The following is a 13,167-nucleotide window of genomic DNA, read 5'->3' as shown; positions in this document are numbered from 1 at the left end:
GTGTAAAGAAAAAATTAGCTAATTCTAAAAATGTAGGGATAATCGGTTAAAATTAAAGTTAAGAGAAAATTGCTTGCCTGCACATCAAGGAAGGGCATACTTGATATTTTGAGAAAAGGGTTACCCTTGCCTAAAAATAATGGGCAAAAACGACTTTTTATATTCTTTCTATTCGCAAATTTTCCCCAAGATTGTTTTGTCTTATCAGAATTATATTCCCAATCGGGTCACAAAAATTGATTATATTTAAACTTGTGGCCTGTAAAAAAAGATGTGCTATCAACACATCTCATTTTTCTTCTCACACACCTCTTGATAATTTATGTCCATTGATCTTTTTCAATTCATCTGATTTGACGGTCGAAAATTAAAAATATGTGTGAAAAGTAAAATGAGGTGTTTGAATATCACACCCCTAAAAAAAACCGAGGGAAATCCCAACTACAAAAAATACATGACTTCTCTCACTCACAACTCCGACCATCAACAATGGCGGCGTCTCAACCGTCCGTCCGGCCTCTGCTTGTATTTCGCCGAAATCTCTCCGCCTCACCCACCGCCTTTCCCACCCACACACGTCCTCGCTTCTGTCCGCTACCAAATTATGAGAATTTCAGCATTTCAGACGGAAATTGCCCTGAGACTGAGAGTTTCCTTCTTTCCTCCATTTCCGTGCTCTCCGAGCTTCTCTCGAACCCCAAATTCTCAAAGGTATTGACTTTTTGTTTGTTATATCCATTTTTTGTTTGTGATAGTGTAATGTGCTCAATTTTGGGTTGTTTTTGTTTTGCCTAAATTTTAATTCTCAATGAATTTTTGTTACTTTGATTTGCTGAGTTGATTTGAGTTGAGTCATTGCATTTCGGCATGAATTCGAATCTCGTCGGTGGTTAATCTGACAAAATTTATCGTTGAAAAAAAAAACTTTGTATCCCAAGTGACAATCTCTTACACATATCTCGAAATTTAACACAAATCTCAAAATACTCGTCCAACGATGATAAAAACCTTTTAAGTTCTGTTGTTTCAGATTTGCAACAGCATGGTCTTGTACAAGTTTCTGAAATTTCAAAAACAAAACGAGAGTATCGAAAACTCAACAGAAACTCGAAAATTCATAAATTTATGGTAAAACCACTCAACTACGAGGTTCGGATTTAACGCAAAACACCCGAGTACATAACCAGTCTACCAAGTACTGATCTCTAAAGCAGGCTAGGAAATGAAAATGCTTCTCGACTCGTTTCCATCGCTTCTACGCCTTGTTTTTCTCAATGAGCTTCTCAATAACATCTGCGGCATCCTGCACGGTTGCAATGGTCTGAGCGCTTTCCTCTTCCACACTGATGCCGAATTCCTCCTCAAGTCCCATCACAATCTCAACCTGGAGTGCAGCTTTACATTAGAACAAATTCAAGCTACAACAAATAACAATGAAGTTTAAATACCGAAACTGTAACTATGGTAGAGATACCAAAATGAATTCTACGTCTGAAGATTTTTAACTGCAACGAACATAGAATTTTGAAGGATTGCACCAAAAAATAACCAATATGTCTCGTTATTCTTCACTAGTACTGCAATAGTCGTAACGATTGTGAAATGTGGTATATTTTTCTGGTTAGAAGAACTCCCTGCGAATGCGGATGAAAAAAATATAAAGAAACCGGGGTAGCACGTTAATGAATGTTGAATGTACCGTATCTAGAGAATCAGCTCCAAGTTCGGAAAACTTTGACTCGCCGGTAACTGCAGAGTCATCTGGCAATGCAAGTTGCTTCTTTACTATCTTAGACACCTTTTCCACCGTATCCGGCTTTGCCTGATGAAGGACAATCAAGATTACCACAGCTCACAACTACCACATAACTATATCAAAATTTTAAAGGAAAACTAACGAAAAGTCCCAAAAAACTTTAGTTTTGATGAAAAATGACAAAGAAATGTGTAGTGAATAGTAACAAAGAAAAGTAAAAATGTGGTTTTTCTAAAAGTGAAAGTACGGAAATGATTTGTTAAAACTCCAAGTTTTTAATTTTTACTACATTTGACCTAATTCGGGTAAACTTGAGAAACACTCAAACAATGGCAGGCTTTTCCATTCCGGACATAAAAGCATTTATCCCTACAGCTACATGCCTACAAAATAGTGTTCACAATTCACATCAATCCGAGCCTTAAACTGTTACATCGTAAGTATAAAGCTCGGATTGATCGTGCATCCAATCTAAACCTTTGAGACCGAAACTTTCGACACTTCCAATGAAACCCCAGGATATTGTGAATGCAAAATTCAAACTGTAAAACTCATAACAAACAACAAGAGCACTCCAAACAAACACATACAGCGCAGGAAACGCGAAGCCGGGCCGAACGTTGTTGCAGCCCGAAAGAGAGGGAACTTCTTCCATAACCAGCAAGTGAAACTGATCTCAAACCATTAGTCCTGGATAATGCCTGTTCAAAGATGAATTATTCAATAAAATTCAAATAAAAAATTCAGTAAAATGCGAATTGTTCATGCATTTTTTCAAGGAAGTCTTAACGAAACACTCATACTGTGATATTTTTAGTCGAAAAAATCACTCGTGATACTATTCTCTTGTAACACATTTTTATCATTTCGATTAGAACTCAAAGTTTTCAAGTCTTTTTCATTAGTTTTCATTTTTTTCAATACCCATCAAAACATAGGCAATTGGGAACAATTTCAAATATAGCATTATATATATAAAATCACAGAATTCCAACACCAACCCAATAAAGCTATATAATCGAGAAAAACAATACCAACATAATTAACTTTCACTACAATTAAAATCTAAAAGCATGTAAAGTAAACTGTAAAAAATAAATATGATCAAAATTGTAAATTAACAGTGTAATTAAAGAAATGGGATTACGAGATTTTGGTGGAACTGCTGGGGGGCGGAGCGGATGAGGGAGATCGCAGAAGCTCCGGTGACGGCGGCCATTGATGGAGTTACGGCGAGACCGAATTAGAAGGAGAGGTAGAGAGTGAGACGGCGAGACCGAGGAGAGGAGTAGTGTGAGAAAGAGGGGGCCGTTGGCAGGTGGGTATTTATGGAACAGGGAGAAGGATTCTGCGACTGACACGTGTACTGTGACAGAAGGCAAGAGAGAGTGACTGCTGAAATGGTCACTGACTCATCATGAACCGACGGTACAAATGCTTTCGACTTAATGGGCCTGAAAAAGTTGGCTGTTAAGCTTTTGAAAAATATTTTGTTCTTGAATTTACGACGTGAAATGTCGAACAACTCTTTAAAAAGAATCGGATCCTCGCCGGATCCTGAGATTTGTAAATTATGTATGTTCATCGTATGGTTAGAAATTATTTTAAATATTTTTATTTTAAAAAAAAACATAAACGGTGCTTTGACAAAAACTGATCGCACGATATACGATGAACAAACACAATTTACGGATTTCCAAAATCCTTACCAAAAAAATCCAGAGAGGATCCTGTTGGCTTTAAAAAGTAAGACTTTTTATGATTTTTCAATTAATTTACAATTTAACATTAATTTTTGTGTCAAAATCATAAAATGACAAAGAATTTCACTTTGTAAAAAGTACCGCTAGCATTTCTCATTTATGATTTCTTTTCCAAAATTTCAGCTTATGACTTGAAAACTTTCCCCATTGTTTGTCAGGTTTTTTGAAATGGCAAAAAGCATTTTCCAACAATCAAAATGTTTCGAACTATTTTTAGAAAAAATGTCAAAAGTAATTATGAGTTGTAGAAGCATATTTTAGGTGTTTCTTTTTGAAGCACTATCAAATATTTTTTTGGTAAACATTTGAGTTGTTTTTAAAATTCAACCATTTAAGCACTTGTGAACAAATATGCTTCCACATAACCAGTCTCAAATAAACTCTAAACTACATAGTTTCTTTTCGAACTAATGATTTAAAAGTAGAATCATTTGCCACCTAATACTATTAGTGATAGTTCTTTTCACTTGTAAGTGAAAGGTTTTAGGTTCGATTATCGCCAAAGGCAAATTTGATACACATTATTGCTAACTCATTGTGAGGCTTAACTCATTTTCTCATTATTTAGTGTAGATAATATCGTTTGTTAAAACAAAGTATAATTATTTGAACTTGAATTCTCTTTGAATAAATCTTCAAGAAACTATGTAAATTTTGAATTATTATTAAAAATATATATAGAAAAGGATGAACTTTGAATTTTTAATTTGGTTAACTTTGAATGAGCATGAAATTCGGATGGGATAATTCAAGGTGCAATAAATTCTTCTTGGTCTTCTCTTTGCATGACCAAATTATTAGGAAAAAGCAAACCATCTTAAGTAAGAGATGTTGTCGCTCAGTACTATAGTCTGGTTGTGTTATTTTTTACTTGGAAGTGTGATGTTTTAGGTTCGAATCTCGTTGATGGCGAATTCGATACCAAATTAGGTTGCCCATTATATAGTTTTCCTGAACTTTCCCTTTTCCTAATGTAAAATATCGATGTACTTAAAAAAAATAAATAAATAATAAAAAAAAAAAAAAGATGCCGAGTCTCTTCGGGCGTATGGTAATTTTGACCTTTGATGCTATGACCTTCTCGAATCCCAACTTTCTTTGCTGATTTTATACGAAACCTCAATTAATGGTGGTCTTCCATTTAATTCATTAGTATTTATTTGGTTTAATTCGACTCAACGATGCATAAAATTTGAAAGAGAGGGCGAGTAACCTTATCATTTATCTTTTTAGTTCAACTTTCTCACTATTTCTCATGTCACATGTATTCCGCTAGCACTCAAAATTAAAATTTTAATTATTTTTAATTGAATTATACTAAAATGTTAATTTGTCAACCAAAAAGTAACTAAATTTTTAGATTTAAGTGTTAGTAAAGTACATGTAGTACTAAGAGAAGTGAGTTGGTTAAAATGAGAAAGCAAGTGAGAATGAAATATTTTTGCTCAGCACCCTCAAGTAATGGTAATGATCACCACTCTATTTATTATATTTGAATGTATTTAAATTTTGAGAACTATCTAACGAATAAATAAAAATCTTAAATTTAAACTTATAAAATGATAATAAGTATCACCGTCACTTGAAGACGGTGAGTTAAAAATGCATCCAAAAAATAGACTTTTTAGAGTTTGGACATGCCAATAGCGAAGAGCGACTTGCCAGGTTGTACATTTCAGTATCGGCCTTGATAGTTTTCCTTGGGCCTGCTTGTTTGTTTGGGCTCCCGCCTCATTTCAACCCGACCCAATGGAGTAAATATCAAAAAACAGGATTCAGTATAACCCGACCCAGTGGAGCAAGCAGGGCGGAGTAGCCCACTGTCCAAACGGCGGGTACAACTAACGCTCACCAGCACCAACAGGAGATACTTTTGATTGTGACGGAACATTGGTACATCACGTGTTTTTATGTAAACGGTGAAAATTTTTATTTTTTAAGTTGCTTGTTTGTTTGGGCTCCCACCTCATTTCAACCCGACCCAATGGAGTAAATATCAAAAAACAGGATTCGGTATAACCCGACCCAGTGGAGCAAGCAGGGCGGAGTAGCCCACCGTCCAAACGGCGGGTACAACTGACGCTCACCAGCACCAACATGAGATACTTTTGATTGTGACGGAACATTGGTACATCACGTGTTTTTACATAAGCGGTGAAAATTTTTATTTTTTAAGTTATTAATTTTTTAACATACATATCATGTCATTTGTATAGTGACACATAATGTACCATCTCGTGTGTCGATTATACTGAAAAATCTCTATACCAGCAGCCATACTCCTTCGTGTTATTGCCTATCACTTTCTTCTCACCGTCAACATATTATTAAGCTCCCGCTGGCCACCAAACACGCAAACACGTCCTTCTCACTCCTCCCTCTCTCCTCTATCTCTTTCTCTCTCTAGAATCCACTGCTTGACCACCTACTTGGATTTCGATTCCATCAAATCACCTTTCCATCCTTATTCTGTCGATTATATTATATTATTCATCCAAACGCGGCCTTTCCCAGCTTCTCCCCGATTCTCCATCGGTAAACGCTTCCTCAACCTCCGTCTCCCCTCTCTCTCCGATCGAAACGTCGTCGTTTCCCGAAGTCCATCTCCACTGAACGCGTTTTGACTATTCTTGTGAGTGAGAAGCGAGTCAACTCTCTCTCTAACCGGCGTTATTGATTTTGTATTTTGATTTTTATCCGGTCTGTGTCCTGTTTGGTTGCTGAGAAAAAAGCAGAGTGCGGGAAAATGGAAGTTGATTGAATTTGATTTTCCCGACAGATTTTATCACGATTCTCTTCTTTTTTTTTGTTTTGGGATCTAGTGCTCGAAAACTTTTTCGCAACTTTTCTATAAAAATTATTCTACTGGGTCCCGACGATTCGATAATTTCAATCATATTCGTAATCGATTAGTAAAGTTTTTGTTTCTGAGATTTTCTCAGCAACCAAACAGCCGGTCAGTCACTAACATATACGCATACAGATACATCATACGTGTGTATATACATATATTATGTGGATTGTGAAGGAATTTTTCTAATTTCTAAATCTTTACATTGTTTCATTTCTATGCAGTAACAATGAATACGCAGCTGTTGGAGATTCAACCAAAGGAATTGAAGTTCTTGTGTAAGTTCGTCAATGGCAGACTGATCATTTTCTTTGTGATTTAGTGTTTATTCGATCACTGCTACAATAATCGCTGTTTGAAAATTTGTTACGTTTTGGTGTTGCTGGTTCAGCTGATTTCATGCTGTTGGATTTTTTTCTAGTCCTTTTTTGTATCGAAAAGAACATCGATTTTGAAACTATGAATACTGAACAGACTGATTCAAATTCGTATTAGATAGGTTAGGCTTTGTTTGCTGATTGCTTTTGAATTGTAAACTGATTGCGAAATTGTTTTCGTAGTTGAATTGAAGAAGCAGAGCTCATGCTCGATTCGGCTTACCAACCTGACCAACAGCTATGTTGCTTTTAAGGTGCATATTGCATTTTGTTTGTTTTTCAAATTAGTGAAAACTGCTTGTGTGCATTTCGCTGAGTCTGATCAAATTTTAGTTGGATTGTAATTTGGTGATGACATTTGCAGGTTAAGACTACGTCCCCTAAGAAATACTGTGTGGTCCCAAATGTTGGTGTTGTCTTACCAAAATCAACTTCTGAGTTTTCGGGTATGCTTTTTCATGTATCTCGTTTGGTACGTTTGGAGTATGTGTTAACGTTTGATTGTTCATGTAAGCATTACTTCATCGGTATGTAGAGAAGCATGAAGTTTGACGCTTAAGTTCCACTTCTGAATTTTCGGTTTAAGATGACAGGAGAAAACCAGATCATTATATTCTGTATTTCACATTGACATTTTTAATATATGATGTCTCCTCGTGGATGGAATAGCTTAGCTACTATAAGGTTTTCCAGTTGCTTTTACATGGTTTAGGCATCATTTTTTTTGGCACGTGATTCAATCACAATGTAACGAGACCGTTTCTTTGGTTTAGATTGCATTTAACTTTCTGATTGTTTTCTTCTTTACTGGGTCTTGTTATAACCATGTAAATTTTGTCAACATAGTTACAATGCAAGCACCACGAACCGGTATGGTAGATATGGAATGCAAAGACAAGTTTTTAATCCAGAGCACGATTGTTTCTTCTAGGACAACTGATGAGGATATTACAGCTAGCATGGTAAGTCTTGGTAGTTAATTTTGGTCTGGAGATTTTGTATTGATTTCTCATTGTTTACATATTACATTCACAGTTTTCTAAAGACGGTGGCAAGTACATTGAAGAGAAAAAGCTAAGAGTAACCCTCATTAGTCCACCCAATTCCCCAATGCTGTCACCAATGAAGGTAGACTTGAAGCAGGGGCTTGGCTATGAACATTCAGTTTTAAAAGATCAATTCGGTGGAGTTGAAATCCTCCCTTCGCTGAACAAGGTTAGAGAATCTATTCTTATTTGGCAATGTTTGATTCTCTTCCTCTATCTCCCCCTCCCTTTCCTTCCTTCCCATGCGCTTGCTTTCTATATGTATTGATTCATGCTCACTTTCTCCAAGTGCCTTGCATTATCGATTAAACAACATATTTAAGTAATGATGACTGACAACTCAGCGTAGTAGAAAAGTTTCAGGAAATCCAAATAATTTCTTGGTATACTGTTATGTGGTTCAAGTACATCATGCAAAATTCACTTCCGGAATCTCATTTTGTGATTCTTATTTTGGACCAGGTTGCTAAGGATGTGAAGTTCGCAGCTACTAATGAGATGCCAAAGCCATCAACGGGTACTAATGAGAAGCCAAAACCATCAAAGGATGTAGAGTTGAAACCAGAAAAAGACTTTGAAGTGAAACCAGAAAAAGATTTTGAGTTGAAACCAGAAAAAGACGTGGAGTTGAAGCCAGCAAAATATGAGGCAGTGGAACCAGAAAAAGAGGCGGAGTTGAAGCCAGCAAAATATGAGGCATTGGAACCAGAAAAAGAGGCGGAGTTGAAGCCAGCAAAATATGAGGCATTGGAACCAGAAAAAGAGGCGGAGTTGAAACCAGTAAAAGATGTGGAACTAAAATCAGCAAAGGATGTGGAGTTGAAACCAGTAAAAGATGTGGAACTAAAATCAGCAAAGGATGTGGAGTTGAAACCAGAAAAAGAGGTGGAGTTGAAACCCGAAAAAGAGGTTGAATTGAAACCAAAAAAAGAGGCGGAGTTGAAACCAGTAAATGACGTGGAATTAAAATCAGCAAAGGATGTGGAGTTGAAACCGCCAAATGCTACGGAGTTGAAACTAGAAAAAGATGTGGAGTTGAATGCAACAAAGATTGTGGAAGATTTGAAGTTGGCGAAGGATATCCAAGAGATGAAATCAAAGCTAAATGCACTTGAATTAAAGCTGAGCCAGGTTTTGGTCCTTAGCAGAATTTTGTTTCGAAACATATGATATTATTGCGGTTACGTTGCCTGTAGAAACTGACCTCTAGCAGTGTTCCTCTACATTATGCGAAGAGTTTATTTATTGGTTATACACTACCCGAACAGTTCTCAAAATGCAATATTAACCAGCTTTCCGTTCTTTATAACTTTGAGTTAATCGTCGTTTTTCAGGCTGAAGTTACTATTTCAAAGCTGACAGAGGAGAGGAGTTCAACCATTCAAGAGACGAGAAATATACAGGAGCAAGTGGTGATCTCTTGCACCCCTTCCGTTTTCTATTCTCGCAACTGTTGTTGTTTGTCTAGCGATGAACAATGATATGAGCTTAAATGTTTTGACTTGATTTTGAAGTTTTATTTTGGGTTTGTCGTAATGTTCATCCTACTGTGCTAATTTCTTTAACGCCGCACACTCGTGTTTGCAGTTATTAAGACTTGCTCATGATTGCAGGCACAACTGGGTATAAGAGGTGTGGATGTGAAAGTAGTCCAAGTCGGATTTCCTCTCCTCTTTGTTTGTATGGTGGCGATCATGAGCGTTGCTATCGGATACTGTATACACCCTTGAAGAACATGTGCATGAAGCTAGAACCATCGGTGGCAGTTAGATGTGTACAGATGAAGTTTACAGGGGACAGTCAAGCCAAATTTAATCACACTAGTGACATTAGATATACACATTTTTTTGTTTCCAATAAGGTATGTAGTTGTTTTCAAGGCATGGTGTTTCGAAGGAACCATATATGCTACTCTAATAGTTAATGCTTTAAAATTATAAATTCTAATCCTCCACCTTTACCCTTAAAGAATTTAATTAAAAAGTAAAATAGATGAGGGTGCGTGGGAGCAAAGATTCTTGAACTTTATCTCATGTTTAGTTTATGTTCATGAACTCTCATATTAGTTTTCCTCATCCTTCAACTTAATTTTGCATTGCATGAGTAGTCATTTCGTCAAATATGGTGGGATGGGTTTTGAAGAAGGTGGGGCAGGTGCTTGATCCTCGCCTACCTCTTTAGTTTTTGACATTTTTAGCTTTCTAGGTTGCTTTTTGGTAACATCCTTGAAGACCTTCACGAGACTTGTCCCATCAAGATTTTTTATCTATGGATTTAAAAGGCTTGTTAGGTATTAATTTCACTATAATATCCGTGTGTGTTAAAGCAATAAACACAAAAATCCTATTGTGTAATGGTAATAGTGTGTCCAATAAGAGTGCATACTTGCATGAAATTATTTAGCTTGCAAGGGTATTTTTGGGAATTTAAATCAAACATTCATGGTACTGTTTACTTTTAACGAAAAATCACATTTTTACCTTTCCCTGATACTATTCATTACCATTTATTTGTCATTTTTCATTGAAACTAAAGTTTTTTTGGACTTTTCGTTAGTTTTTTTTTTCTTACTTGTCAAAAGCTTGTAAGGTTATTATGTAGTGTAATATTTTTGGTATGCTTTGTGCCATTTTTTATTCCAAATTTATCCCTAATAGTAATATATTATCTGAGACTATATCCAAATGAGATGTGTCAAATTTTAAACGTAAAATTTAAATTTGAAGGCTTATGTGCACTTTGATCTTTTTAAATTTTGTTCTCCACCTGATATGTCAAATTTAAACTATTATTTATTGGATTATTTATTTCATATTTTGACAACAACTTCAAATCTATTTTTAATGATTAATAAATGCTTTTTATTATGTGCCCTTTTTTTATGCCATATAAGTGGAATGTCATGCAATCAAATTTGAAGGTAGGAAGAAGATCCAATTGATATGAATCAATTATAAATCTTAAAAAATTATTTAATTGATTTTGTTTTAAAAATGAGTCATACAAATATCATTTATAACAAAAAATATGGGTTGGAGAAAAAGAAAATCTAACGTTGCCACCTCATCAATCAAATTAATATGTGACATTTATCTTTGCTCTAAGAGTTCAAAGTTAAGTTCTAGAATTTATGAGAAAATTCATCAATATATGAATTTGTGGATATACTATCAATTTATGAGAAAATATGGAATTAAATCTCACAATAAACTAAAAGATTCAAAATCTCTGTAAATTCATGAAACCAAGAGAAAAACCAACGGATGACCAATTTATCAGTATATGAATTCGTGGATTTAGATTTACTTTCAATTGTGTTACCAAATTAGTTCATCTACAATTTGGCAACAAAAAGAAAAAAAAATCATGTACGTTTTAATTAGTATTGTCAAATTATGCGATCGCATAATTTAAAATATTATGACAGATGTAAAAGTTCATTATTTACCATATCCAGAATATTTTTTTTCAGTTATTGACATATCTTGTGATAAGATAATGATGACCCTTTCACTATAAATATTGTACATCATTTTCATTTTGCACAACAAACTGCATTACCGATTGTAATATTTAGATTACGAGGAGAGAAACATGGAGAAATCCACACCCACATTGGCTTTCTTGGTCGCCTTTCTAGTCGTTATCTCTTGTAAGTATCTCTCACATTGTGTTACATTAGTTGATAAGATATTGTCACATTGCTACTTGATTCCAACATAAATTTTTAGTGACAAGCATGTCGACATGATATCAACCACTATGTGGTCTAGTTGGACCACAAGTAGATACGACATTTGATTTTGTGTAGTTGGGCATGCCGCGTAGTCAGACAACCTAACACAAATTTTATGCGACCTCTCGGATGTATAGGTATGCGGTAAGAAAGTTTAGTAACAATCTAAATAATATTAACGATGAAGATCTAGGGAGACATAAGAAGACTTGGAAAGAGATTTTAAGAAACAATATTGAGTATTTAGAGTTAACAGAAGATTTGGCGCAAAACTGAACGCAGTGGTGTTTTAGATTCTCAGCCAACACCGTTTAGCGGGATAAGGGTTTGTTATTCTTGTTATTGAAATTTTTATTGGTTGGACAGGTTTTTCAAACGAAATTGAAGCAGCAAGAAACCCAAAGGAGGTTGCAGGTTTGCCATCTTTCAGAGTGTTGGAAGGTCAAAAGAAGCCACGGCTAGTGCCGATGGAGGGTGGTGGCTGCGTTTTTTGGTGGGACTGCAGCAAGATATGCCCTCCAGGATGCGACGCTGAAATTTGTGATCATGGACATTGCGCTTGTACTTGTACCTGAACAAATCGATGTCTTTCGAATTTTTTGTGGAATAAAGATGAAATAAAATATCATTAAATTCGGAAAAAAATGTTTAAATCACAGGCTACAATATTAAACAACAATTCCGACTCAAAACGATCTCTTCTATGAAGGCCGCCTTTTCTTGAAACAAAAATGAACGTAACTATTCCAACTGAACTCGCACAGTCAAGTTTCTTTAAGAATTTCAATTATATTCATTGTTACTTTTAACATATTTAAGCAATAGTTCTTTTATGCAATAGTTAGAGATTGGACTATGTCACATAATGAATCAACAATAATAATTACGTATCGAGCTCGCTATCCATGAAAGTCAAACTTAACTTCTCTCACTTCTAAGCGGAGAGAAATAACGTAGTTAATGGCAAATAAGTTCAATTTGAGTGCAAAACAAAAAAAAAAGAAATAGTATACGACGATTGCGTAACCATATAAAATTTGATGGCGAAAATGGTAATAAACATGAATTGGACTATATGCACTGATCCTATAACCCGAACAAAAGGGAAATAAAAATCAATTTAGAAAGGAAAAAATTATGCTACCAAATTAGTTAATGTGCATTTTATTTTTCTTTAAAAAGCGGACCATTTGATTGTGAAGTCCCAGCAGTCCACCATTTTAGAAGCCGAAAAGACACACATAGTCATTTTAGCCTACCAAATTAGTTCATGTGCATTGTGGTTAAAACAAAAATGGTTCATGATTATGACATTTGATTTTTGAAATTATGCGATCATACATATACCATATTATAATAATTGTATATAGTTTACACTGTACTACATCTAGATGAAATTTTTTCCAATCATTAGACTCGTTGCTATATTTGTTAATAAGAAAATAATGATAATCCTACTATAAATAATGATACATCAATCTCCACAATTTTCATCTTGCACTCGAAGTTTCATTACTTAATCACATATTTCGACGCTCAGAAAAAAATAATAATGAAGAAATCGACACTCAAGTTAACTTTCTTGATGACTCTTCTAGTTTTTATCTCTTTTAAGTCTTTCTCACATTGCATTACGTT

General features: G+C 35.1%; 2 protein-coding genes across 5 annotated transcripts; one reads left to right on the top strand and one right to left on the bottom strand.

Annotated features, from left to right (window-relative positions):
- Positions 1-998: 998 nt before the first annotated feature.
- LOC103419484 (acyl carrier protein 1, chloroplastic) lies at positions 999-3,248 on the bottom strand. Its single transcript, XM_008357578.4, has 4 exons — positions 2,904-3,248; positions 2,347-2,457; positions 1,700-1,822; positions 999-1,384 (listed from the first exon to the last, which is right to left on the bottom strand). The coding sequence occupies exons 1-4, from the start codon at positions 2,973-2,975 to the stop codon at positions 1,256-1,258; spliced, it is 435 nt and encodes a 144-aa protein (XP_008355800.3). The 5' UTR covers positions 2,976-3,248; the 3' UTR covers positions 999-1,255.
- Positions 3,249-5,870: 2,622 nt separating this feature from the next.
- On the top strand, positions 5,871-9,734 carry LOC103419485 (vesicle-associated protein 2-2-like). 4 transcript variants are annotated; one of them, XM_070820878.1, is made up of 10 exons: positions 5,871-6,151; positions 6,595-6,648; positions 6,931-7,001; positions 7,112-7,193; positions 7,594-7,709; positions 7,783-7,962; positions 8,256-8,414; positions 8,463-8,924; positions 9,128-9,205; positions 9,407-9,734. In XM_070820878.1, exons 2-10 carry the CDS (start codon positions 6,600-6,602, stop codon positions 9,521-9,523), a joined length of 1,314 nt encoding a protein of 437 aa, XP_070676979.1. In that variant the 5' UTR covers positions 5,871-6,151; positions 6,595-6,599; the 3' UTR covers positions 9,524-9,734. The 4 variants fall into 4 exon arrangements, with proteins under 4 accessions (XP_070676979.1, XP_008355801.3, XP_008355802.3 ...); XM_070820879.1 differs by lacking the exon at positions 5,871-6,151 and adding an exon at positions 6,410-6,475; XM_008357579.4 differs by having other exon boundaries at positions 8,256-8,924.
- The last annotated feature ends 3,433 nt before the right edge of the window (positions 9,735-13,167 follow it).

Source organism: Malus domestica, chromosome 04 (genome assembly GCF_042453785.1).
Source record: "Malus domestica chromosome 04, GDT2T_hap1".
In the NCBI taxonomy this organism is placed as follows: domain Eukaryota; kingdom Viridiplantae; phylum Streptophyta; class Magnoliopsida; order Rosales; family Rosaceae; genus Malus; species Malus domestica.
Note: the sequence above shows the minus strand (reverse complement) of the source record. Positions and strands in the feature narration are given on the sequence as shown.